Raw genomic sequence first — 24,387 nt, 5'->3', positions numbered from 1 at the left:
TGCACCTCCACTGCTGCTCCTTTTGCATAACTGAGGACACGCAGTAGACTTTGTGCCTGAATCAGTACTACAGTGAAAACAGGTTTTGTTTTCTAAGTTTTCGTTGATTTTCTTTTCCCCCCAAAACTTCATGCATCCAAATGAATTCCTCTGTGGGCACTGCCCGTGCTGAGCTGGGGTTGTTTCATGCACGTGTAACTGCGGGATGCAGGCTGCCTGCCCGCCTGCTGGCTGGCCGTGCGAAAGAAACGTTAAGAGACTTCCCCACTTGTTGGCACGGATCGCCGGAGCTACCGGCACGTGCAGGGATCGCCCGGGGCTTGTCGCCCGTCGCCTTGTGTTTGGTGACTCCCAGAGCTCCGAGTGCCCCCGAACACGACCCTGGGAGCGACTCAGCTTCTCCTCTCCTGCTGCATTTTACTCTGCTAAAAACAGCAGAGTGCGGCGCTCACCCGGCGCCCCGCCGCGCAAGGACAGCCCAGCCCGGCCCCGCTGCCCGCGGCGGGGGCTCCGCGGCCGGCGGCGCTCGCAGGGCGGGCCGGCCCGGGTTACATAACACCGCCCGCCGGGCCGGGCCGCGGCGGCGAGGGCGGGCCCTCCGCGCAGCCCCCGGAGCGGCGGGGCCCGAGCCGGGCGGCCCCGCCGAGGCTGAGGGAGCGCCCGAGCGGCCGCGGCGCGGCGGGGGAGCGGCAGCGCGGCCCTGGGGCTGCCCGCGGGGGAGGCGGCGGCGCCGCGGCGGTGAGTGGGACGGGCCCCGCTGCGCTGCTCGGGGCCTGCTGCCGGTGCTGGGGGGCTGCGGGAGGGAGAAGCGACGAGGCGGCGGCGCCTGGGACTGCACCGTGCCGTGCCGTGCCGTCCGCCCGTCCCGCCGGGCGGCAGCGCGGGCAGGGCAGGCGGGCTCGGCGGGGCTCGCTGTCAGCCCGCCCGGCTCCAGACCCGCCTCCTGTTGCTCGGCGCGCCGGGGCAGAACGCCGCCGGGACAGCCCGGTCCCCGCTCGGCCGCCCATGCAACGGGGGTGGCGGGCACCGCCGGGGCCGCAGGGCTTGTCCTTGCCAGGACAGCTCCGTGGGTGCTGCGAGAGCGCCCTGTCCGCTCCTGGTGCACGTAATAGCGTAGCTGCAGTACTGCAGCATATCTCCCTAAGTAACATACGGTAAACGGGCAAAGCCTCTTATTTGGCTTCTTTCAGAAAATCGCATCTGCGAACGAATGCCAGCCTGCTTCAGCACTTAGGTGCATTCTGCAACTTTTCTTCCTCAGATAGATGTCGGGCTCTTGCCAAAGGCGGTTGTTCAGCGTTACTGTCACATTTCTTCATCTGTAGGTTCCCACTGCCAGGACTCTACTGCGGTTTGCAAGGTTCTTGTTCCTCTTCTCACTTCTCTCCCCTTCAAACCTATTGGATACATCGTATCTTGGCTCTGATTCCCCTTAAGGGGGTCTGACCTTGTCTCACATTTTCTTCCTAAACAGGAAAGTTTCCCAGTTTTTCTATTATAAGAGCATCTAACATCCTGTGCAACTTCTGTATGTAACGTTCCCCCACACCCCAGGGTATAGTAAGGCTTTGGTTTCTCATACACCGTTTTCTGCCATCTCTTTTATTTGCACATCCTTATTGGCTTGGCCTTGTGTGAGTTTAGATCTTTGTCCAGGAAAATTTTATTCGTAGAAATGGAGCTACTCAAATAGGTTAACAGACTGAAATCTGCAGGAATTATGCATGTATATGATGACTAATTGTGAAAATTATGGTTGCAGGACACCGCTTTATTTTGCAAGTTTATCAGAGCAAGGATGCCTGTCTTCTCCTTTGCCTCAAATCTAAGCCTGGCTGTCTTGAATAATTAATGAAAAATAAAATCACTATGCTACTCTTGCCACTTCCTTGCTGTTTGTTTTGGATGTTACTTTTCAGCCCTTGGCATGGTGTATGTAATCTGAAAATCTTTGTACACAGTGCTTGTTTTCTGGGGAAAGAATTTTTAAAATACCACAAAACTTTAAAAGCTGATTGGTTGCCTTCAAGTGTTTTTCTTCTTTTCCTGGAAGTGTCTCAAATCTGCAGTTGTTGAAATGCACATCGGCTTGGCACAGTCTGTGGCTGCCAAATGTGAGAGCCAGTTGGATCTCAAGGAAATGTAACTTATTGCAACCAGTCTTGTGGCGATTCTTTGTTCCACAAGAAGCAAACATCTTCTGGTGAGTCACAGCAACATTGTTCTCTGCAAACTAGTTGTCAGGAAATGGAGTCTGACAATGCCGATGGTCTCTCTGTAAAAGCAGCTTTCCCCTACACCCAGTGCTGTTTCCATGTTGTTTGTGAATCATCAGATCCGGAGTCCCCTCAAATTCCCAAGGAAGACAGAATTAGCTGCTGTTGAGGGTGTGGTATTGTGGTGCTTGCCTCTCTTGTATTTCTTCTGACAGTTCTAGCTGTTCTCTTCAGCCATATTTCACTGCTCCTTCTTTCCCTCTCCCTTGGTCAGGACTTGTACCATACCACCAAGTCCTTTCCTGGCACATATCCTCTGTGTGGCCTTTGTGCACCCACCTCATTGGACTGATGTCATTCACTTTTCTTTGGGAATAGGCCATTTTTTGTGCTCATCCACTTATTTGTGGCTTACAAATCATCCTCAAAACTGTTGTATACACTTGTGGATTCTTGGCTTCAGAATGTGGCTGTACCTGTATGCACATGACTTTGGAGAGCAATTCCACTGCCTGAGGGGATGCTCCACACCTGCATTGCAGCTTCAGAAAGATAACTGGCATCTGTTGGAAGCAAGGTTTTTTGCCATCACTTAATATATGTATACACATGAGTCTTGGTGTGTGTCCCTTATGTAATATTTTTTTGCCATTTCCTGGTTTCAGCCAAGTATGACATAAGGAGAACAGCTTCAAGGTAATTAAGTTCTTGCAAATTTTGTAGAAACAGGCCAACAGGGAAAAGCAAGTCTAAAATCAGACACTTGCTAGTTTTCCCAAGTTTTTAGATCAGTGACTGAGTGATACATTCATATTTGACAGCCTCCATTTGGGAATAATGTGTTTGCTGCAAATGAAGCTGTAAAGATAAAGGGAGAAGGATTTTCTGAGTAAATGCCCCTGAACTGGCATAACATTTTGAACATGGGAACAGAAAGCCTTGGTACAGTTCAGTGTATACTTTTAATCAATTAAGGAACACATCTCTGTAGATCTGATTTCCTGAGTTGGCCTGGTCACAGAGTGCTTTGTTTTTACATCCCTGCATCTCCAGTGCATAATTCCTGTCTTTGTTCTGCCAGGCACACATTTGTACAAGTACAGAAGGGCTATGATCCTATGATATTCTAGTGTCTTTAGATTTATTTTATTTTGACAAAATTGGCCAACAGTTTCAAGACTGCTATCATAGAAGCACCATTCACATGAAACTAAGCAAAAGAAGTGACCATTCATCCTGACTCAAAATAATGTGGTCTGGCAGGACAAATCCCAGATCATTTGTAGCAATGACAAGATACTGGATTTCTGTTTTGATTTGGGGTTTTTGAGTGTTAGTCCTTGTCAGCTGCAGATGGGGTTTTGTGGCACAGCTTTGACCTGTCTTCTCAAACATGTTCTACCATAGATAGGTGCAACAGTGTCCGTAGAAAGGGCCCCCTTATAACTGGATTGTGTATCTCCATGTAAGGATTGTGGGCCAAGTGTACATCCTGGTAATTCAGGCTTGTGAAATGAAAAGAACACATTGCAGCAGGAAAAATTCTTGAGCTCCAGGAATGTTAACAGAGGGTGCAACTGGCAAGAGAGTTTTTTGCTTGGCACATTTTCTTTATGAAGGTAAAGGTATCTGGCACCTGAGATCAACAGGAATAAATCCTGGGTTATCTAATACCTCTTTGAGTCTGGCTGAAAAAAACCTTCTTACTATCTTTGGACTGCAGTAAGTGGAATACTCTTGCTCTTGAAGGAAAGCATCTTTTAGTGCTTACTGATGGTCACTAATGCCTCAGCTTCTTCAGGCTGCAATTCTGTGAAATTAAAACATGCAAAATGGGTGGTCAGGGTCCCTTTTGATCCTGCAAGTCTGCTCTGCAAACTGAATGGTAGGAATTTAGTGTCTTCAGTTGATATTGGTTAAAGTAGTCTGAAACGACACAAGAAAAACTGAAAAGTGTCATGATGTCATCAATTGCCATTAAATGCAGTGTGTTTAAAGTTCAAAACAGCCTGATAATGGTTAGTTATAGAGTCCAAATGTCACAGCCCTAAATTTTGCTTACAATTTGGTCTGAAATACGATTTTATTGCCTGAGGCTGATACTGGCATATGCAGACTTTTCTTATAATATTTCCATAACTAGCTGCAGTGTTGACAGTATCAACTTAAACACAGTCTTGCTCTTTAGTTTGAAAGTTTACTCTTGTTTGTTTTCCAGTGTTTGTTGAGGGCATAGCTGTTGAAGTATTAAGGAAATTGAGTCTTTTAGACTGAAAGTGGAGGTCCTTACATTAGGATTGCTCCTTACACACTCTTCTGCAGAGCTGGAGCTCCAAGTCAATCCTTGCCTTCCACAAGGACTGGTGACTCTGCAACATGCTGTCTATTAGACATTGCTGTGGAGTCACTGCTTCATAGACTTAAAGTACCCTGAGCTGTGGCTCATCATATGTTCCTGTATTGCTAATAAAATGCATCACAGGATGGTACTGCCCGAATTACAGAAAAACTGCTCAGAGAGTAGAGCCCTGGGATATTTAACTTCAGGTATCTGAGGAAAGAATGGTAGGTCTAACAGGGGTGGTGGTTCTCACTGGCACCCCATATCAGGTTAATAAGCAATCTTTGATGTCTCTGTCTGTGCACACGGCTTAATTGTATTTCAAGGAAAGTGCATTGGTTTCAAGGGGGTGTGGAAACATTTCTTTGCCTTAGACAGAACTGAATTTAAATGTCTCTGCTGTTACAAGCTTCTTTTCTATGTTGCATTTAAATAAAATTCATGGACTTGATCTGAAATCCTCCAAGGTAATTTCTGTTGTGACTGTAACAGACTGAGGATTACAGGGCAGTCTCAGCCTTGGGATATCACTGAAAAGGTGCATAGAAAACATACTGGAAGAAATGTAGAGATAGCAGGAAGCTGTGAGAACGTGGAGATTGTAATTTGATTGGAATTCAGGTGTCAAGCTGTGGCTTGTTTATTTAGTGTTTATTTAGTGGTGTTAAAAGGTGAAATAGCTGCTGTTACAGTTGTGCTATGCAGAAAGCCTTTTGAGAAACATGACAGTAATTCTTGGGAGCACCAGGTGAATGAGAGCCCCACGTGGGACAGCTTGTGCTGGGGAACTTACTGTTATATGTAGTAGATATAGTGCCTGTCACTAGGGAATCCTGGACACACTTTACATAAGGCTACCTGCTGCTCCCCTTGTGGTTGATTATGATTATTATAAGAATTAAAGGGAGCTACAACAGTCACCTGGTGCAACTGCCTGACCACTTTGAGGCTGAGCAAAAGTTAAAGCACATTATTAAGGGCACTGAATGCCTCAAACACTGACAGGCTTGGGGCACTGACTGCCTCTCCAGGAGGCCTATTGCAATGTTTGACCACCCTGTGAGGCGGGAAGTGCTTCCTAATGTCCAGTCTAAACCTCCCTTAATGCGGCTTTGCCTGCCACAAGTTTGCTCTGTGATCTTGGAGGAGCATGTACAGTCAGAGGTTTAAAATGGGACCAGTGATGTTGGTTGCTTTGCTGGGTCTGTCAAAAGCTGCATTTGAAATATAGATGCTACTGAGAGCACCAGTGTCTTCATCTGTGAAATGGGACACTAACATCTTATCCCACTTGCTGTGTGTGGCAGCTGTGTTGTAGGTACCAGGTGGGAGGGTGTCACAGGTGTGACAGAGTAAACCACCCACAGTGGATCTGGGTGCTGTTTTATTTAAAAACCAACACTGGAGTTTTCACCCTAAAAGATTATCTCACACACTGACTCGCCTACTCACTCATCTGGACTGACATAAAAACAATAATAAATTAAACAGTGAAAAAAGTGTAGGGGTACTTTTGGCTGTGTTTTATCTCTATCTCACATAGAAGTGTTACATGGTTTAAAGCATTACATGCTTGTGTTATTGTCCTGCCATTATAATGAGGCAATTGTATCATAAGAACATGTGTTGTTTCTGACTGAGGAGTAGTTAGAGATGTAACAGCTGCCCTTTATGCAGGCTGTGGGTGCAGCCTGAAGGAGTTAAGAAAGCTGAAGGTGGAAAGTGTACAGACACTGATGTACCCACTGCATTTTCAAGTCAGTTACATGCAAAGACAGGGTCATGTGAGAAAATATACTCCTCCCTTAAAGTTTCTGTGACTAAATAAAAGAAATAATTTCTGTCGGTTTTGAAGCTGTCAGTTCTTCCCCAGGCTGTGCATTTCCTTTAGCTTAGATGACTGATTTTTCTTAATGCAAGAGTCTTTGCATGAGCACTTGAGTCTTTGGTAGTGAATGGCAGATGACAGCAGCTGGCAAATGCAGGTGATGTTTCGTTTGTAAGTCAGCAGAATTGGTCTATAGGTGCCGCAGGTTAAGCACAGGCTTTGTGCGAAGTACAAGACTTGAACACTGGCTAATAACACTGGCTCAGTGAACACCACAGACGCACATTAATTTAGATCTCCAGATTAAGAGAGTGCCCAAGGAAAAATTTACTTGTTTCCTTGTCTTTTAAGTCCACAGGAGTCAGGGTAGAAATCTTGGCTCTGTGACAGTATTGCCCTTGGCTTTACCAGAGCCTGGGATTTTCCCTTGTCTTCTCAGATTATAAAGCTTCTGACTCCATTAGTTGAGCTGCTAGTGTAAAATGCCAATCTACAGGAAATGTCTGCAGCCTAACAAAAATGAAAATATTTCAAGCATCTTTAAGCATCTTTGAGTTGGTTTTTTTGTGGGTTTTTTGGGGTTTTGTTTTGGTTTGGGTTTTTTTGTTTTTTTCTGGGATTCTTCTTGTTGTTGTTTGTTTGTTTTGGGAAGTGTTCTTTTGGTTGTTTGGTTTGGTTTGGTTTTGTTTGTTTTTTTTCTGCAAGAGAAATTCCTGTTTGGGATGGAGCTACCAGCAACCCTAACGGGTTTTTTTTGCTTTCAGTATTACTTTATTTCTCCCTTCAGGTCTTTTCTTGTAAAGTTATTGCATACTGTAATAATATAGAGACTCAAAAGCCATGTGGACACAATCCTGAGTAACGTTCTTTACTAGGTGACCCGGACTGAGCAGGGAGGTTGGATTAGATGAGCTCCAGTAGTGCCTTCCAAGCTCAGCCCTTCCATGATTCTGTGAATACCTCGTGATGCAGGAGAGCTGGTGCTGTCATTCTGGTCTGCAGAGTGAAGTAGTATTTCCTGTGTGATGAAAGAGCTGAAGGTGTTTATTAAAACCATTTTCATAAGTAATTATGTCGGCACATTTAATCCCAATACTTAAAATGTCACAGCCCCCACTTTTTTTTTATCCTTTTATTGTTGAATTGTTAGTAGTTATTGTAGTTAGTCAGTGCAGAGGAATCTACCTGGATGTGCTTCAGTGCTCTGCAGGTTATTGTTTTCTACAGTGCCCTTCCCTGTGTCAGCTATCACTGGTATTTTTGAAGTGCTGTTATTGCTACTAGCAGGTTACACCTTAGTTTGAGGATTTGCAAGTAGATGTTTTTCTCAGTTAAGCAGCTGTATCAGCAGCTAACCTACTTCTTGATTCTTTTAGTCTTGCTCAGATCAGAGCTGACATTTTTCAGAGTTTGGTTTGGTGTGTGGTTTCTATTAATGCTGAGTGGTAAATCAAAATCTTTTGTTGTTGTTGTTTTTCCTTGCTGAATGGAACAGAGCATAATGATGACCTAAGCTAGACCTTTAAGATGCTCAGCTTGCCAGGTGGGACACCTGAATTACTGGGCTGTGCATAATGATTAGGTTCTTCATAACGATTCATTATTTACACAGAGTGAAACTGTGTAAAACTAGAAAGAGAGATCAAGAGCTTGACACCTCCCTGTGCTATCCCTGCCAGTACCTCTGAGCCCGGTAGTTAGGACAACCTGATTGCTTGATGTGAGTATTTCTCTTCTGAAAAGTCCTTTCACAGCAATTCCAAACCAAATTCTTTGGCAAGAAGCACTTGCACTGACAGTCCCTTTATACCAAATATGTTCTGCAGATTAGTAAGAATATATAACACAGTTGCTATGGTTGAAGAAAGATTTTTATACTGCTGCTCTGTTTCCTATCTGAGGAGTTTCATAGCTCTTTGTCTGAGCTCAGGCAACACTATAATTTATAACCTTTGCAACCCTGCTGAGGTGACGACGTCTGTCTCCTGAGCAGTTAGAGGACAAACACATCACTGCCTGCTTGAAGATGCAGACTGTTAGTGGGCAATGAGGCCAGTCTGCCCAGAGTATCACTTACAGTAGATTAATCAGTAGGGCAGTGTAGTCATTTAACTCCGTGGGCTGCACTGGGGTTGCAGAAATGTTTCCTTCGCAGTGCCCACGGGCTGCCAGGTAATCCAAGACCATCCAACAGATGTGTTACAAGAGTTACAGCTGCAGCAGATGTTACCACAGTCACAGATGTAACTGAATCCATGTTTGAACTTAGACATGTCAGCCCAAAGAAGGGCCATTCAAATGCTTTCCGCTGCCACAACAGAAATGATAGATGGAAAGAAGAGTGGGAGAAAGTTTCATCCCATGCTGAAACTGAAGAAAAAAGAGAACGGCAGGTCAGATGTTGTGGGGACATTTGGAATATTTTGCTGAACCTAGTTTTTTTTAAAAAATATGGAAAAATGTAAAATCAAGTTCACTCTAAAGGGAATTATGCTCAAGTTGTAATGTGGTATTTATATATTTTAAATATGTTGTGATACTAAGTTACAGAAAGTCTTGTGGGAATGCTGCATTTTTTTACTGTTAGTTTGATCCTCTCATTGCTGTCTCCAGCTTGTGGCTGTCTTTACTCAGCAGGGGAGCTCCTTTGCCTTCTAGATTAATCATCCAAAGAGACTGATTCTTACCTTGTTGTAGAAGCTGCTATGCATAGCTGATGTTAGCCATGTATGTTCTACTTCCTACTAGTAGTTTCAGTGCTTTTTATTAATATTAATTTAATTTTTTTTATCAGGACTATGGCAAATTTGCAGTGACTGTGGATATACCACAGAGAGAGAGAGAGCAAGGGAAAAGTGATAAAGGGGTTCACTTATAGGCATTTAAAAACCCCCATTCATACCACACAATTCTAAAACAACCATGATTTAGCTTTCAGATAAGTGGACCAGTCTCCAGTTTACATCCCCTAGGCATCATATAGTTTAGTTTTGAGATGTTCTTATCCTGTTGTGTTTTGAGATATTCATACAATTCTAAGGATTATTCATGTTAGCAAAAGACTAACAAGACATTGGAAAATGGCTGATATATCAGTTCCCTCTCTAGAGGTACTATCAGCACTAACTGATTGTACTGACTCTTAAGATGTTCCTCCTCTTCTATCCCTTGGGTTTTTTGGGTTTTTTTTCACCAAAATTCTGTTTGGTTGGCTGAGCTGAGGTCACCACTGCACATGGGGGTCACAGCCTCTCTGAGGCTATGGTCTTCCGTTAATTCTCTGTATTAGCAACTTCACAGACTAGCTTGATAAACATTTTCTATTCCACTGTTGTTCTTCCACCTAGGTTTTTGTCCATCTTTGTTCCTCTCTTCAGTTTTTTCTCATGCTCATCCCTTGCGCTGCTTGATTCCAAAATGGATGGGGAGGCTCACAGTTTTATCCCTGTTTTTATCTTTAGCTTCTAATTTGGAGGTGGAATTCAAACCAGCTTTTTCCCCCATGTTTTGCTTTCACTGATTTCTCCACCTCTCCTCCATAGTAGTTGTAGTTCTAGAAATGCTGCTCAGTGTAGTATGAAGTATGACATACAGCAACTACAAAGGCTGAGAGACTGTTGGCCTTATGGACCTGCTTTGGATTTACACCAACTTGAGTAAGTGGCACCTGTTTTGGTCCTGCAGTGTATTAGATCTGCACCCTTAGGGTGATGCAAATGGTAGTGGGCTAGATAGACCAAACCTGTGGGTTTCATTGAATGCTTAAAAGCAGGAGTGCCCAGCAGGATCTTAATTAATCAAGAGAGAATGGTGCCTTGCATTTCCCAACAGTTTTGGGGAATTAGGAAAGGAGAATTCATCATGCGCTGTGTCATGTGGGACAGGTAATGCCTGCAAAGTATATTCCATTCAGCCAAATTGTGCAGCAGAGGTATTTCCTGAAAATATCAGCTAACCTCCTTTTTGTCTTGTGTGATTGTAACTGAGAGTAGAATCTAGATTAGTGTGTCAGTCTGTGAAGGGAATTTCCTGCTAGAGACCTTGAGAGTAAAAAATGAAGTGGAAGATAAGGAAAATTATTATTATGCTAGAGCATGAGTTAATGATTTGGAAAATCTCAGCCCTGATTTACCTGCTTGCACTTTTACTTCTTGCTGGTCTTCATCCTGTGTATTCAGTTCCCATTCAGCAAACATCTGTCAGGCATAATAATTTCAAGCATTAATCCTTACAGGCATTAACTAGCTTGTTAGTTGATGACCTGAACTAGATAGTTTCTGGGGATTATTGCTATTTAAATCTCACCTATGTTTTAAACAGTGGCAGCACGCCCTGCTCTGGGTTTGTTTTTTTCTCTTTTTAAATTTTTTTTCCTGCACTGATATATGTTTGGATTGCCATCTCCTCTTTCACTACCGCAGCACAGGAGGCGGCAGAGAGGAAGTCCTGTGCTTCCTCCTGCCTTAGTAAGGAGGAAGCCATTGGTTTCTCTTCGTGCCAGACTTGCTCGTGCTGCCAGCTGTGCTGAATTGCTGTCCTAACGCCCAGTGTAGGCCAGGCTGGATTGTGGTTGCCATGCTGGGAACCCATCAGGGAACTTTAATGGAATCACCACAGACTTTTACCTACCCTTTTCACCAGATTTCCCAGGATTTTGGTAAGATTTTTACAAGGTTACTTTTATTTAATAATGTACTGGGATGGTTGTGACAGGCAGTGTGCCTGTATCTTTTGGCTCCTAATAACCTTTGCATTCATTTTCTGCTTTGTGTTAAATTTGCCAGAGACATGGAAGTGTTAAAGATATCAAGTGTCTTGAAGTTTCAAGGATTTGAATTCTAGTGAAAGGGGAAATAGAAGTCAGTGGCCTGCTGCTGGAGAGCCATGACTGAGGGTTCTGGCAGCAGCCAGCTGGTGAAGGGTGCCAAGATCAGCCGTTCGCGCACTTTTCTCCAGAGCGAGCCCACGCCTCCCCTCCTGCCCGCTGCCAGCGCCACGGCGTGCTGCGGGGGCCAAGGGCGAGGGCCCAGTGCAGTGAAATTAGGCCTGATAAATTGTTTTGAGAGCAGCAGGCCATGATGGGGAACTCCTTGATGAAAGGCAGGAGAAAGGAAGCCAAAATATCCCTATGGTGGTGTGCAGCAGAAGGGTTGGAGATAAGGGACGGTCGGTGGAGTTGACAGAAGAGTCTGTTGGGAGCTGGGAGTGTGGCTGCACTCGAGACACGATATCAGCTTTTACAGCCCCAAAATGTTTGCTAGACTGGGACCGCTGGGATCCCTTCCATGAAGTTTGGGTTTACGGTCACATATATAACTGTTGAAACGTGACCTGGAGGTATGCAATAGGTAAAAAAGGGAACTAAAGAAATTCAGATTTATTTTTTGACTAGGAAGCATAGTTTGCACAAACACTGTTGCTTGTATTGTGCTCCTTGAACCCAAACAAGGTCATCGGAGGCTCTGCTCTGTGATGCTTCAGCAATTGTCCTTGTCAGAGCTTGGCATATTTTCCTTCAGGAAGATGATAACTGGCTTCTCCTGTTTTATGAATCAACCTTTTGCAAGGTACTTGCTAAGCCCTGATCTGTAAATTGAAAGGGAAATAGTGGAGAAAAAAATTCATTGAAATGAAATGCCTTTAAAATACAGCAGGTGTTTGTTATCTTTAGAAGATAGCTTTGGAGACTAGTGGGGAGATATTTTTATTTCTTTTAGACCAAAGTTGAGTTTGTGCCATGTTGTCTATTACTCCTTGTAGAAGAATTTTATATTACTGAGGTTAAACAAATCTATAGCTTTATACCTTTTCCTTCTTTCAATTATTTGAGAGTAGGTAGTGCTATGTCTGCAGTGTGTATGTACAAAGCCTTGGCTGATACGGACCCCTGTTGCTCTAAATGTATCTCTGTGTCAGCTCTCTGGCAGCCCCAGGGATATGTCCCATAGTATTTAGGGTGGAATTTTCGAACTTGCTGAGAAGCAGCACGCCCTGAGGCCCCCTTGGGGTCCGAATGGAGCAGAGCCGCCTGATCTCTTCAGACGTTTGAGGGGGAAACCTTTGGTCTGTCGTAGTACTGGATTTCTAAAAGGCAGTCGCTAGTGAATGACAGGAGTGAGAAGAAGCAGCTTTGGGTTTCCGTGTGCTGCTCAGCACGGTCATTGCCTGTGATCACAGCTGTAACTCTCCGGTCCCCCTCGCTGGGGGACACTGCTGACAAATTTTGCTGAGTCCTGCTGCCGTTTTACTCTTTGCTTGAGGTCTGATGAATCCCGGTAGGAGGAGGTTCAGATCCCCCGTGGGTTTTTAGACTACAGGACTTGAGTCCCCCATCAGGCATAAAAGACTGCTAACAGGGCGTTATTCTGTTCTTCCTCCCCGTTATTAAGTCCGGAGCCGCGGCCGTGCTGGGCTGGTCCCGGCGCAGCTGCCTCCAGATGTGGCCGTGCTCTCTAACCCACAGCGCCTGGCCAGCTCACTGGGGGAGGGTGACAAAGACGTGGAAACTGCAATCCAGGCAAAAGTGAGTCACGAGAAAGCAGCCTGTTTAATTCAGTTCCAGAATTCTTCTCAACCGCTCAAAATTAATTTATAACCAGCATTTTGCAGTGGCCTGCTTTGTTTCTGAGCTTGGGGATGAGGTTGCTGATGGTTCCAATAGTGTATGTTGTTTGGGACACAGGCAGGCCTTGTTTGCCTGTGGGTTTCTCTGAACATAAACCAGTGCTCTTTTGCAATATAAAGCCTGACATTATCAGATTAATGCAAATACTACCTTTAATTATGTACAGAGTGCTGACTGTTTAGGTGTAGCTATTTATTCTTTCAGTATAGCCTTCTGTATGTTCTTGACAGCACTACAAGTGTTCATCTCTTTCAGGGGTCATTTTTCTCTTTCTTTATAAAAACAGATCTTTCTGCTCTATGCAAATTAAAATCTGCTAATTTTTCCATAACCATATACTTTGATCCCAAGAAAAACTCTTAATCAACAGCTTTAGTGTCTAAAATTATTGTCCCACTTGATAAATTTTTTTTCAATTCCATAAGTCTCGCTTTCACTGTATAAATATGTCATTAGCATAACTGATCTGATAATGTTTTGATAGTTGTATCTGACAAATCTTATTTTGGAGAGTTAGTCCTTCAGCTGTTCTAAATGGAACAAAAGACCTGTGCCTTTAGAGCACGCTTGCAAACAATTTGCGAGTGACTTTGTTTCTAAGAAATATTTCTAGTATATACTTGACTCTAAAGATTTATGAGTTTAAAAGCCATGTGCTTAGTGCTCCAAGTTACACACTCAGAAGTGAAATAGTCAAATGATAGTCAAAAAATATGTTAACACTGATCTTGTAAGGGGAAAAAATTGCATGTTTAACCCCCCCCCCCCAGATCCAAATGTGGAAACAGTGATGCGGAATAGGAAAGAATACAGGCCTGCAGACAGACTGGCATCCTGTAGCCCTGAGCATTCATATTACAGCTGTAGACCACTGCAGAGCACAGGATTCCTGATGAAGGTGAATTATCCCACCTCTGGTATGGTTCCTTGCCTGGAAGTGCCCCTCTCTCGCACTGACTCACTGTGGAATCGCAGGGCTCCTGCTCCAGGATGTCCCACCACAGCCTGTGGGGCAGTGCAGTGAATCTCCTTTCCTGGTGTGAGATCCAGCCTGTGCTGAGGCCGCATGCTCCAGCTGGGCTTGAGGGTCTCTTTCTGAGTATCTCTGGTTCCAAGGGGTGAGTGAGGGGCATGGGGGGTGGAAGCACTGCAGTTTGCACAGAGCAGTGGCAATGCAGCTGAAGGCTGTGACAGCCCTTTCCTTCCTCCATCACTCCATGTCCCTAAGCACACACTGATGCCTTGCTTTCATTGCCAAACCCCTCTGACTTGTCCTCTGTAATCTCTTCAGGACAGAGGTATTATCCTTTTAACTGTCGGGCACTTCTGCTCACCCAGGGTGCTGTGACAGCTCACTTGCCCTGTGTGGCTTAACACTCTGGATCTGATTGTGACACTGGCCCTTGGGAGCTACCATGTGACAAACTGCACACAAACAAGGAGAGCTGTTCCCAGCTAGCCAGGGAAGATGGGCAATTTCTCATTAGGGTTGTGATGCTCAGCTTGAGCAGCACAGCTGGGGTATGAAAGATTGCCAGGAAGAGTTACTTGGGAATAGTCTGCAGAGCAAAACTAATTTGCAAAGTATATTTGGCAAATAGGGATAACCACACCTCTGAGAAAATGAGGTTGTCTGTACACAATAATATTGTGTACAGCAAAAGAGGAATGATTTATCAGATACATTATTCACTCTGAACTGTTCACTGATCTCTAGCCAAGGGGCAGATACCACAGGGGTTTATGATCGGTGTATCAGTGCTGTGACTGGCACCCAGTATTGAGGGATCATACAGTCTTGGAGGACAAGTGGGAGATAATTGAATACATAAATTCTAGTCTCCAGAGACTGTGAAACCAATGCTGTTGGCTTGCAGGGTTTTTTTGTTGGCTGACTGATGGTAAAACTTAGGGAGCTGACAAAAGCTGAAACCAAAGCTACTCAAGAACTTGTTCCCAGCTGCTCAAGATGTAGATTGCTGGTAAACCCACAGATATCTTTTGGTAATTTCCCCATCAGATTCCCTGGACCTGAAGAATCTTTCCAGAAGTTGTACAGCAAAGGTTTTAAATCTGTGATTTCCCAGACTAAAGTGTCTGTGAATGGTAACTAGGAAAATGAAGGCTCTTGTCATTAAGTTTAAAGTCACAAAAAAGATATCTGCTTCTCAGCAGAGACACTTGAAGTGGTACAGATTAGAAGATGCTTAAAATCACCTTCTGCAACACTTAACAGAATCTTCGACTTTGTTCTTGTCCTTTCAAGTATTTCCTTATTGCTTAGAGGCAAGAAACAAAGTGCCTTTGAACCCAAGTTGTTATCTGTAAAAGGGATAGGATAGTCTTACTTTCCAGGAGGGCTGACTGAATAAATGCTCTAAAGATGGTTTATACCTCAATAATGTGGGAATAGAAAAGCAAAATCTAAACCAGACAGCTATCTAATGCAGATACTCTGTCTCCTTGATGGTTAAAAAAAAAAAAAAAAGCTGCAGACCAGAACTAAACCCTGCATTTTACTTATCTAATGGAATCATGATAGACCAACAAGTCTCCTAGAGTGACCTGGAAATGCAGAAATTTATGTGTGGAGTGTATGGAATGGGGAGAGATTTGTAATTAAGAGTCCTCACTTACTATTTTTACTTCCAAATGACTTGAAGATTGAAATAAAAAATAAAAATGCTGTGATCAGATCTATAAATTATTCCTTTGAAGGGAAGATGGCCCCAGGACCCAGTTCTGCCTTACTTGTATGCTACGATTTCATTTGGGCAGAAAACTGTTTTTAAATTTCAATCCCCTTTTTTAAGGAAATAGCTTTTTAGACCTGGGAATTATATATTTTCCCCAGCAGTCTTAGGAAACAAAAAGATGTCCTACTTGTACTGGCTCTCACCAAAGTCTGAAATTAGTTTTTAAACAAATGACTGAAAAAATAAGCTTTTTTTTTTTTTTTTTTTTTTTGAGAGTTAGCCTGCACAGAACATGTCTCTGCTTTTCAGTTTTTGATAACAAAGAGAATATTGTCAGGTGTGACCATGTTGTGGCAGAATGCCTTGCATTAGCCATAGGTTTCCTGTGGATTGTTCTGTAAGGGAGGGAAAGAGGCTATGATATGGATGAGTGCTGTATGTACTCAGAATGTTGCATTCCTTGGTTGAAGGGGATGCTTGTAGTGAGGATATAGATGTGTTCATTCCAAAAAACCCTTTTCATAGTCTAGCTCATTAATTAGGACAAACAATTGCTGACTGTCATAAACATTCACTGCCAGCAACACAGGAGAGTGTTGTGTTGGAAGATGGCCAAAGTGATAGGATTATGTTTTGAGCTTTTAAAAGATTATGCTGGAAATAACTACACCTTTTATTTAAAACCTTGAGAGCTTCTGCACCTACTTGGGCAGGTTAACTGGGCTCTGCATGGGTGCAGCTGCTGTCCTGTAGGTTTCAGGAAGGCTGGTAAGGCTGGCTGGATTCAAAATTCACAGTAGCTCCTCCTGGAGCAGACCAAGAATATTCAGCTTTGGAAAGGAGAGGGTCAGTGCTCTGTGGTCTGTGCCAGCTCCTGACCTCTGCTCCAGTCTTGAGCAGACAGAGCTCCCAGCTCTGTTCCTCCTCAGAGCTATTTTATAGTATCTAGGGAAGCTGAAAAGTTACTGAATTATCCCAGATACAATTCCCAGAATCAAAATTGCTTCCACATTCATACATTTGTCTAAAATTTGATACAGTTCACTGGGCTTTTTTTTAATCTTTTTTTGTTTTTCCACATTCAATCCCAGAACCAAATGAAAAGGGTTATGAAAAGTTTGAAGTATTTCAATAATTGGAAAATAGTCTCCCTAATGGTGAGTGGTTTGAATTTTCCTGGAGCGTTTTTGTACTTCTATTTTTGTAAGAACTAGGTTCTGGAAACTAGTCAAGTAGTACATGAATATAGGAATCCAATACATATTGAAACCATTTTAAAGCCTGTGTTCTATAAATGTAGGGCTTAAAAGAATGTGTAAAATGGGAGTGGTTGTAAGAAAGTTATAAGAGATTTAAATTTTAAAAAAAAGAACCCAAAAAACTGAACCCGCAGTATGACTGGCAGAGAGAAAATAGTGCATTAGTAAACATTGCAAAATAATAGGACAATCCTAAGAAAAAGACATTGCATTTACAAAATAATTTTAAAAGCTCTCAGTAGTGTATTACAAATCTTAAATAAGTAACTCTTGCAATATCCCAGAAGAGTTATCAGATGCATTAGCATGGCTCCTGCAGTGGCTGTACTTAAGGAAGAACCGCTTGGAGAAATTTGGCCCAGCGAGTGCCACGTGGGTCACATGAGGGGTGACCTCTGCCTGTGTCTGTGTCAGGGTCTGCAGTGGAAATGCAGAGATGTCCATGGCTCCCAGAGCTATGAGGCAGAGCAGTCAGCTAATTCATTTATCTGCTCCTTCAGCAAGATGGTTCCAAGACAACAACTGAAACAAAGCTGCTTCTGCATCTCTTCAGCCCAGCCCAGCACAATTGGAGCAGATTTTAAAAGCAAAACCCAGCTTGCTGTTGCTTTGGATCTCATTGATTCATGCTGTGGTGTTCAGCCTGTGGGCAAGCTGGGAGCACAGCCTGTGTGCCCCCCAGCATCCTTCCTTCTCCAGGATTTTGGGAAGAGGTGGTAGGCTGCAGTACTCTGACTTCCCTCCTCGCTGAATGGTTTTGTGCTTAGATGAGAGAGCAGGTGAGGAGTGATGCTGACATGAAAAGACGTTGGACTCTGGCAGGTGTTCACCTTTCTCTCTTCCAAAGGTGCAGGTATCCCATGCATGTAACTGAGCCTCAGACAAACCAGTGCAAGCCCTGGTTGTGCTGTGGGTGCACAGTAGGTCTGGCAGAGCTGGGCAAGGCTGAGGCATCGTCCCTCTGTGGCACTGAAAGGTGTGTGCCTACCCAGACACTGCCAAGTGCTGTTCTGATTCAGAGAAAGCAGGAAGAGTAGTGCTATAGGAGAAGTTCAGCTACAGGTTTCTGCAGGTAATCTGTCTTACATTTTCCTCTTCCTAAAATGTGCTTTTTGTAACCTGTGGATCTACTGCAGAAGCTGTCCTGGGTCAGTTCTGTTTAACACCTTGAAATATGCTTCTTCATTACCTCTGCCAAGAAACTGTTACTGCATCTGGACAAATAAAACTTGGTTTTGCTCAGCATCTCATTATCTATGCCAGAATTTCTTACACATAGTTATTGCCCTCATTTAGTCACATGTATAGAGATGCCAGGTGATTTCTACAGTGTAAATGTGCTTTCCACAGTATGAATTAACACACTGATTTGAGTGGCATTAAATGGAAAGCGGTTTTGAACAGCTGGATGCATTTGAAAATAACTGTGAGAAAAACAATAGTGTACACATTGCTGAGAGTATTTTACCAGTGATTCAGGGAAGGCTTTCATGGCACAGTGGATCCCAGAGACTGAGCCTGGAACAGGGGCTGTTGCACCACTGTACAAGTGTCCCTAATGGTCTGCTGCTGTTACAGGTTGGTGCGTGAATGATGGCTTTGCACAGCTCTACAGCTTAGCTCTGCTCCAGGAGCCACTATGTCTCCTGTGTGCTTTTTGTGCTCATCAGGGTCCAGAATTTCTTAATTTTTCCAGAAGTATTGCTCAATCTTTTAGTTCCAATGATGCAACAGAAATGTGGTGAATGCTGTTGGATGATTCTTTTATCCACTAATCATTAGTCCCAGCTTTAGAAGAATTTACGAAGGAGTTACAGATCTTGGTATATCTCGAATAGACAGCAGTTGTTCTTCCTCCCAAGCACACAGTAAGTCAAAGATCATACTTTTGCCTTGCAGGTATAAACCATGCTGTTAGTGCTTGGGAAGGGTTCCACAACAAGTCAGGCGCTGTAGCCGATTGCTTGTGCTGCCCTGCACAGAGGGAGTGCAGGAGGTCTCAAAATCCATGTCAGATATTGCAGGTTGTTACTACTATGTAATCCACCTGGGCATTGAGTCCATGCTAAATTTAATTATATTTGTGGTAGATACAGGAATTCCTGTCCTAGATACAGGAGTTCCTTGGTCAAAATCCGTCAGTGATGTTTTATGCCTGTAGTTGGAGTAGCAAAGTGTTTCTCTTCATCTGCAAGCTGGTGCTCTTAATATTGAAATAACTTTTCTTGTGGTTTCCTGTGTTGACTGCTTACGTGGATTGACTCTGTGTGGGTTGGGGGAGGCTGTGTTACTGTGAGGTTTTGACAGAAAGTCCTTGTGCTCAGAAAGCAGCAGCATGAGGGCACAGTGTGAGTGGGATTTTCTTCCTGTTGGATGACAGTAGGTTTTCCACTGCTTCTTAACCATTTAAGATTGTCCTCAACTTTTTGTAAGAAAATAGGACTAGGATAAGATTATGTTCTGTATTGACTTCTCCATGACTGGAATACTGAAGCCAATTTTAAATATGATATGAATGTTGCCAGGAATAGAAACCTCTCCTAGGAAATGAATGCCACTTCTTGTCAGGGTCTATCCAGCAAATGCACTATGAGTTTTTGTTTCAAAATAGCATAATTTGGAATCACCAATATACTTGAGCATTCAGAAACTGTTTGCCTAGAAATGTATATATGTAGGTATGTATGTAACAAGAACATTTTTAGGGGACAGTCCCTCTACAACTGCCAGATATAGTGAGAAATGTTAACATGAAATTGAGTTGGTTTTAGAGCTGCAGTGAGATATGTGCTCTTTTCCAAGAACTTGATTATTGTAGTTCAGAAATGTCAGTTCTGAACCAGAAGGACACGGCTATCTAGCAATCCACTGAAAATAACATTACTCCATTAGCTGGCTTCCTCTTTAGTACTGCTGTGATGTAAGTCAATTATTTTAGCTTTAATTATATATCTTGTCATGTTTTTTATATTTGAGAGAGGGAGTAGCTACCCCATGCCACACCACCCTCACTAAATCCAGTACATCCTGTTTTATTTTTAAAACTTTTAAAGGTGAGGTCATTCTTTTTAAAGCTACTCTCAGGTTCTGAGAGCTACAGCCTTAGATTCTGTCCTGACAGGTCTCACTTAGGGAGGAATTCCCTCTTTCACACAAATGCAACTCTGCTGGTCTGCACACAGAGGTCTGACCCTATCCTCTGCTCCAGCTGTCCCCATGGGTGGTGCAGTAGCTGCTCTGCAGTTCTTTAGTTCTGTTCTGGGACCTGTTGAGTAGAAAGCCTGCTGACAGCCAGGAAGCAACAGTTCAGACTGTTGTGAATGCTGACACTTAGTTTTCTCTGGTCTAATGTGGAAGAAAACTCACTGGTAGCTGCAGGGAAGGACCTCTAATATTGCATGAATCTTTTGACCTCATGGCAGGATGGTGAGGAGCTTTCTGTTTATGAGCAGAAGGATGGATCTCCCTTGTAAAGATTGAGCTGGTGAGAGCTATGGTGGTTGCAAACCACCATTGGTCCATCTTCACCAGGAGGCCTCTCACACTGAGCGCTTTTTTCCACATGAATCGTTTCATGGAAACTGAGGGGCTCTGTAGAACTGAATTCTGCACAACAAACTTGGGTTCAGTAATTAAGTTCCAGACTTTGTGCTGAATAACAAAGAGGAAGAATATTTTATTTTCCACAAAACACTGGCTGCTTGGCCGGCAGTAGTTGTAGGATGTGATCCAAACCCATTGAATGGCAGTGGATCTCATTCTGTTCACTTCAGTGGAGCTGACCTGCAGGGTGCTCATCCTTATTAGTCAAGTTTAGTCCAGCAGTACTAGGGGTGAGCCTAGGATGGCTCTGCTCTATTGTACAGGCATAAAGGAAGCTGTGTGGGCAGTGGAGAGCTTGTGCTCTAAACAGAGACATTAACAGAGCAACCAAGCATCATACGTTCCTGCTGATTGGGAATGGGCAACAGGAGAGAGGGAGGGCAAAATTAAAAGCTTGGAGCCTGGTAAGGAGTAAAAGAGATGGCAAAAGAAGACATCCACCAGTATTGATAATCCCCTGTGAAGTCTTGTTTGTGGTTTGTCTTGGAAGTTGCTGGCCAGTTCCCATCGTCTGTGTATCCCCAGACTCACTGCATGCGCATTCAGGTAACTTCTGCATGGTCTCAGCACAAGAAGTTAACTGAGTGTCTAAGCATCTGATCCTGATCTCAGCAGCTTTAACACCTCTACAACAGCAGTTTATACACCTCTAAGTTAAGCATGTGCCAAAGTATTTCGTTAGTCTGGTGTCAGATGCTCAGTACGTGAGCCTGGAAGGGCACTGGGAGAGTCATTGTAACCACTGACATGACTCTGGGAAGAAACAGAAGGTGTTTGTGTTTGGTGTAGCTAATATGGAATACACATAAACACCAAATTAATCTCATTTAAAAACTTTGAATTAAGTCTGTTTGTCAGTTCACTGTAAAGGAACCTCCCACAGTTCTCCACCTTCTTTTTGTTTCCTGGTATATTTTCATTTGGGAAAGCTGCAGTGTGAATATGTTCTCTGCGCTCAACTGACCAGCCTGCTGGTTTTCGGTATAATTGTTCAAAAGGAAAGCCATAACATCATTAGCTTTTCTCTCTTTCTCCTTTGGATTGCCTTTCATTCCTGCTCAGGTCTTACCCAAAACCTGCTTACCTCCCTGTTTCCTATCCTTTCAGCTTCTTCAAATGCGATGACTCAGCAGCTACAGGATGAATTTGACAGCAGCGTGGAGAATGCAGAAGCTTGGATGAAGGCCATCCAAGAGAGACTGAGGATCAATGACAACACCAAAGGACCTCGATCTGCCCTAGAAGCCAGACTGAGAGAGACTGAGGTAAGGGAAGAGCGATGGAATTCGGAGGTGGCTCTCACTGCTGCCGTTGTTACAGCAGGTATTGCTGGGAGCTCAGGAGTTTTCCATCAGGAAATTGTCAGCTGCCCCTGGAGCATTGGGCCTGTGTGGATGGGTTCACATCAGTATTCTTTTAAATTTTCTATTTGAAAATTGTTTACAGATGTAGAAAAAGAGGATGGCAATTTGATATTACAGTCTTCCAAGATTTTCAGATTGATTTGGAACACTAGCAGCAGGTTTGGCAGGTTAAAATGTTTACACTCTGCTCAAGCCTGGAACAATTTGGTTGCTGCTTGCAATTACCATAGTAATTTGCAGACAACCAGCATATAGTATAAAAGAATCAGATCATGTTTGTGTTCCATCCCCTCCGGGACTCTGGCACTGATAGAAAAATATTGCAGTGTCCTGGTAATAGGCCATCTTGGAGTAATTCCTTTCTCCTTTTCCATAACCCTGATGATAACAGGATTTACAGATCCCCTATATGATCTGTTCAATGAAAAGGTAAAAGTTCTCATTTTCTCCTGGTTTTACTTAATCTGTTTTATAATTCTTCTCAGCAAGATCCTGTTGCAGATTATGCCTGCTCTCTTACAGTGATTTCACATTCATTAACTTCAGTTTCATTAGATATTATCTAGGTCTTGTAATCTCAGTGAAGGAAACACTCCTGTTTGTCCCATTTATACCATTGGAAGGAGTGGTGTTCTTTCTATGACTAACATTGAAACTATTTTTATACTTTTATTATCTTACATTCTAAGTAATCTGTAATTTAAATGGCAAGATCTTTTCCGTTGTTATTTACCCCAAAGTCTCTCCTTTTGTGTATCTACTTATATTTGGACTGCCTCCTCTGAAGTTTAACAAAAAACATTGCAGGCTTACATGGATGATGGGGTGGTTTACAGTGATATCTTCAGCCTTTTTCCTTAACTGTGGTTTATTGGAGGATGGATCTTGCCTGTGGCATAATATAGAGACTGTTCATGGAATGATGCTAGATTTGCATGTCAGTCTTAAAAACTGGAAGCATTTTATCTTGGTCTATAGTTTAATTTTTCTGACCTTAAATTATTTATCCCACCCTTTTGTCTGGGAAACTATGCTGTGTGTAATCTCAAGAAACATGCAAGAAACACAGGAGCTCTAGTAGAAGAGTGGCAGTTTGGCAAAGGGAGAACATTCATGGCAGAGATAATAAGTTATAAGGTCTAGAGATTTGTGGGGATGTGATATTGCCTGAACTGCTGAAGCCTGTTTACTTTTGTAGGCTTTAGAGGATGTCTGTAACATGCAAAAAGTCATGTTAAGAAATTCTTTCAACTCAGACTTTGGAGAATCATCATCTTTCTTCCTGTGTGTACCTTAACCACCTCCTGCTCCTTCATCCTGCTTCCTTTCTGGGCTTGGCTTCTGTCTCCAGCTTGAATGTCCTCGTCATGTGCTCACTGCTTCCCTATTGGCTGTTTTCAAATCCAGTGTTTAGTCTTATGTTCTTTTTTTGCACCTGGCTTGCTTGGTTTTTTTCATGCTTCCTTCCTGTGGTTTATTTTCTGCTAATTTGGTAGTGAAAATGTCAGCCAATGAGACAAACTATGTAAAAAACAGATTTGAAAAAGAAAAATGGCTGTACAGCCACTGGTTTCTCTCCAGCTGTTGTTTGCTTTTAATTGCTGGAAAAAGATCAGGCTTAGAATACAGCTTAACTCTTTCACTGTACCTGTTGGATGATAGCTGTGGCTTGTATTTTCTTGCTTTGCCCTGCCCTTTGCCCTGCTTCCCTGGATTCTATTAATCACACCTTTCTTAGTAAATAATTTCTCCAAACAAGTGTTTATACATCACGTGCAGGTGTGCTGCCTACACGCCAAAAGAACAGGCTTTGCTTTTCCCAGAATGTGGGACTGGAGGTGCAAACGCCTTTTAGTTGTCTCACCTTTGCAATAACTGACATGATCAAATCCCATAGGCCTAATTTTACCAAAAGTAATCGCTGATTTTGAAAATCTTACTGTTTTCAATGTAGAAGCCCTTTTCTCTAAACTGGGAAGTCTGCAGTTTGCCAGGAGTTTATGGAAGAACAGCAAGAAAAGCTAATTTGATAGTATCAGAAGTTTGGCTAAAGTAATGTTGAAAGCTGACATTTGAATTGGGGGATAATTAATCTGTTAAATTGTACAGAACTTGTGTTGATTTTTCCATCTCTGGATACTTAAAATTACATGACTCCACTTTCAGTTCCTGGAATTCCTATTTGTGTAAGATACACATTTTCACCAATTCATAACTTAACAATTTAGGGTCAAAGCAAAATTTAGTAACAGGCAGAAAATTCCACTAGTTAATTTCTCTTGGCTTCTTTTCTAAGCCAACTTTTATTTGCACTAGGAAGCCTTTTTAATATGCTTCATGATTCCTTATAGTAGAGCTTAAAATTGAGAGGTTGCAGTGTAGCCTGTGCAGGTTGCCTCTTTGTGCCTTGGCAGGTGGGGAAGAGCAGCTGGCCTGTGGCATCACGGTGTTGTAA

At 43.2% G+C, this 24,387-nt stretch overlaps 1 protein-coding gene across 4 annotated transcripts in view; it reads left to right on the top strand.

Annotated features, from left to right (window-relative positions):
- Window positions 1–589: 589 nt before the first annotated feature.
- SYNE3 (spectrin repeat containing nuclear envelope family member 3) overlaps window positions 590–24,387 on the top strand; it is a 64,763-nt gene continuing 40,965 nt past the window's right edge. The window contains exons 1-2 of one of the 4 annotated variants that reach the window (XM_030274925.4): window positions 590–738; window positions 21,676–21,833. In XM_030274925.4, the coding sequence (XP_030130785.3) occupies window positions 21,690–21,833 (144 nt within the window). In that variant the 5' untranslated portion in view covers window positions 590–738; window positions 21,676–21,689. Of the gene's footprint in view, window positions 739–825; window positions 2,204–10,389; window positions 11,043–18,814; window positions 18,834–21,675; window positions 21,834–24,387 lie in introns of those variants that run through there. The other 3 variants (XM_030274924.4, XM_030274923.4, XM_072930375.1) reach the window with 3 other exon arrangements.

Source organism: Taeniopygia guttata, chromosome 5 (genome assembly GCF_048771995.1).
Source record: "Taeniopygia guttata chromosome 5, bTaeGut7.mat, whole genome shotgun sequence".
Taxonomy (NCBI): domain Eukaryota; kingdom Metazoa; phylum Chordata; class Aves; order Passeriformes; family Estrildidae; genus Taeniopygia; species Taeniopygia guttata.
Note: the sequence above shows the minus strand (reverse complement) of the source record. Positions and strands in the feature narration are given on the sequence as shown.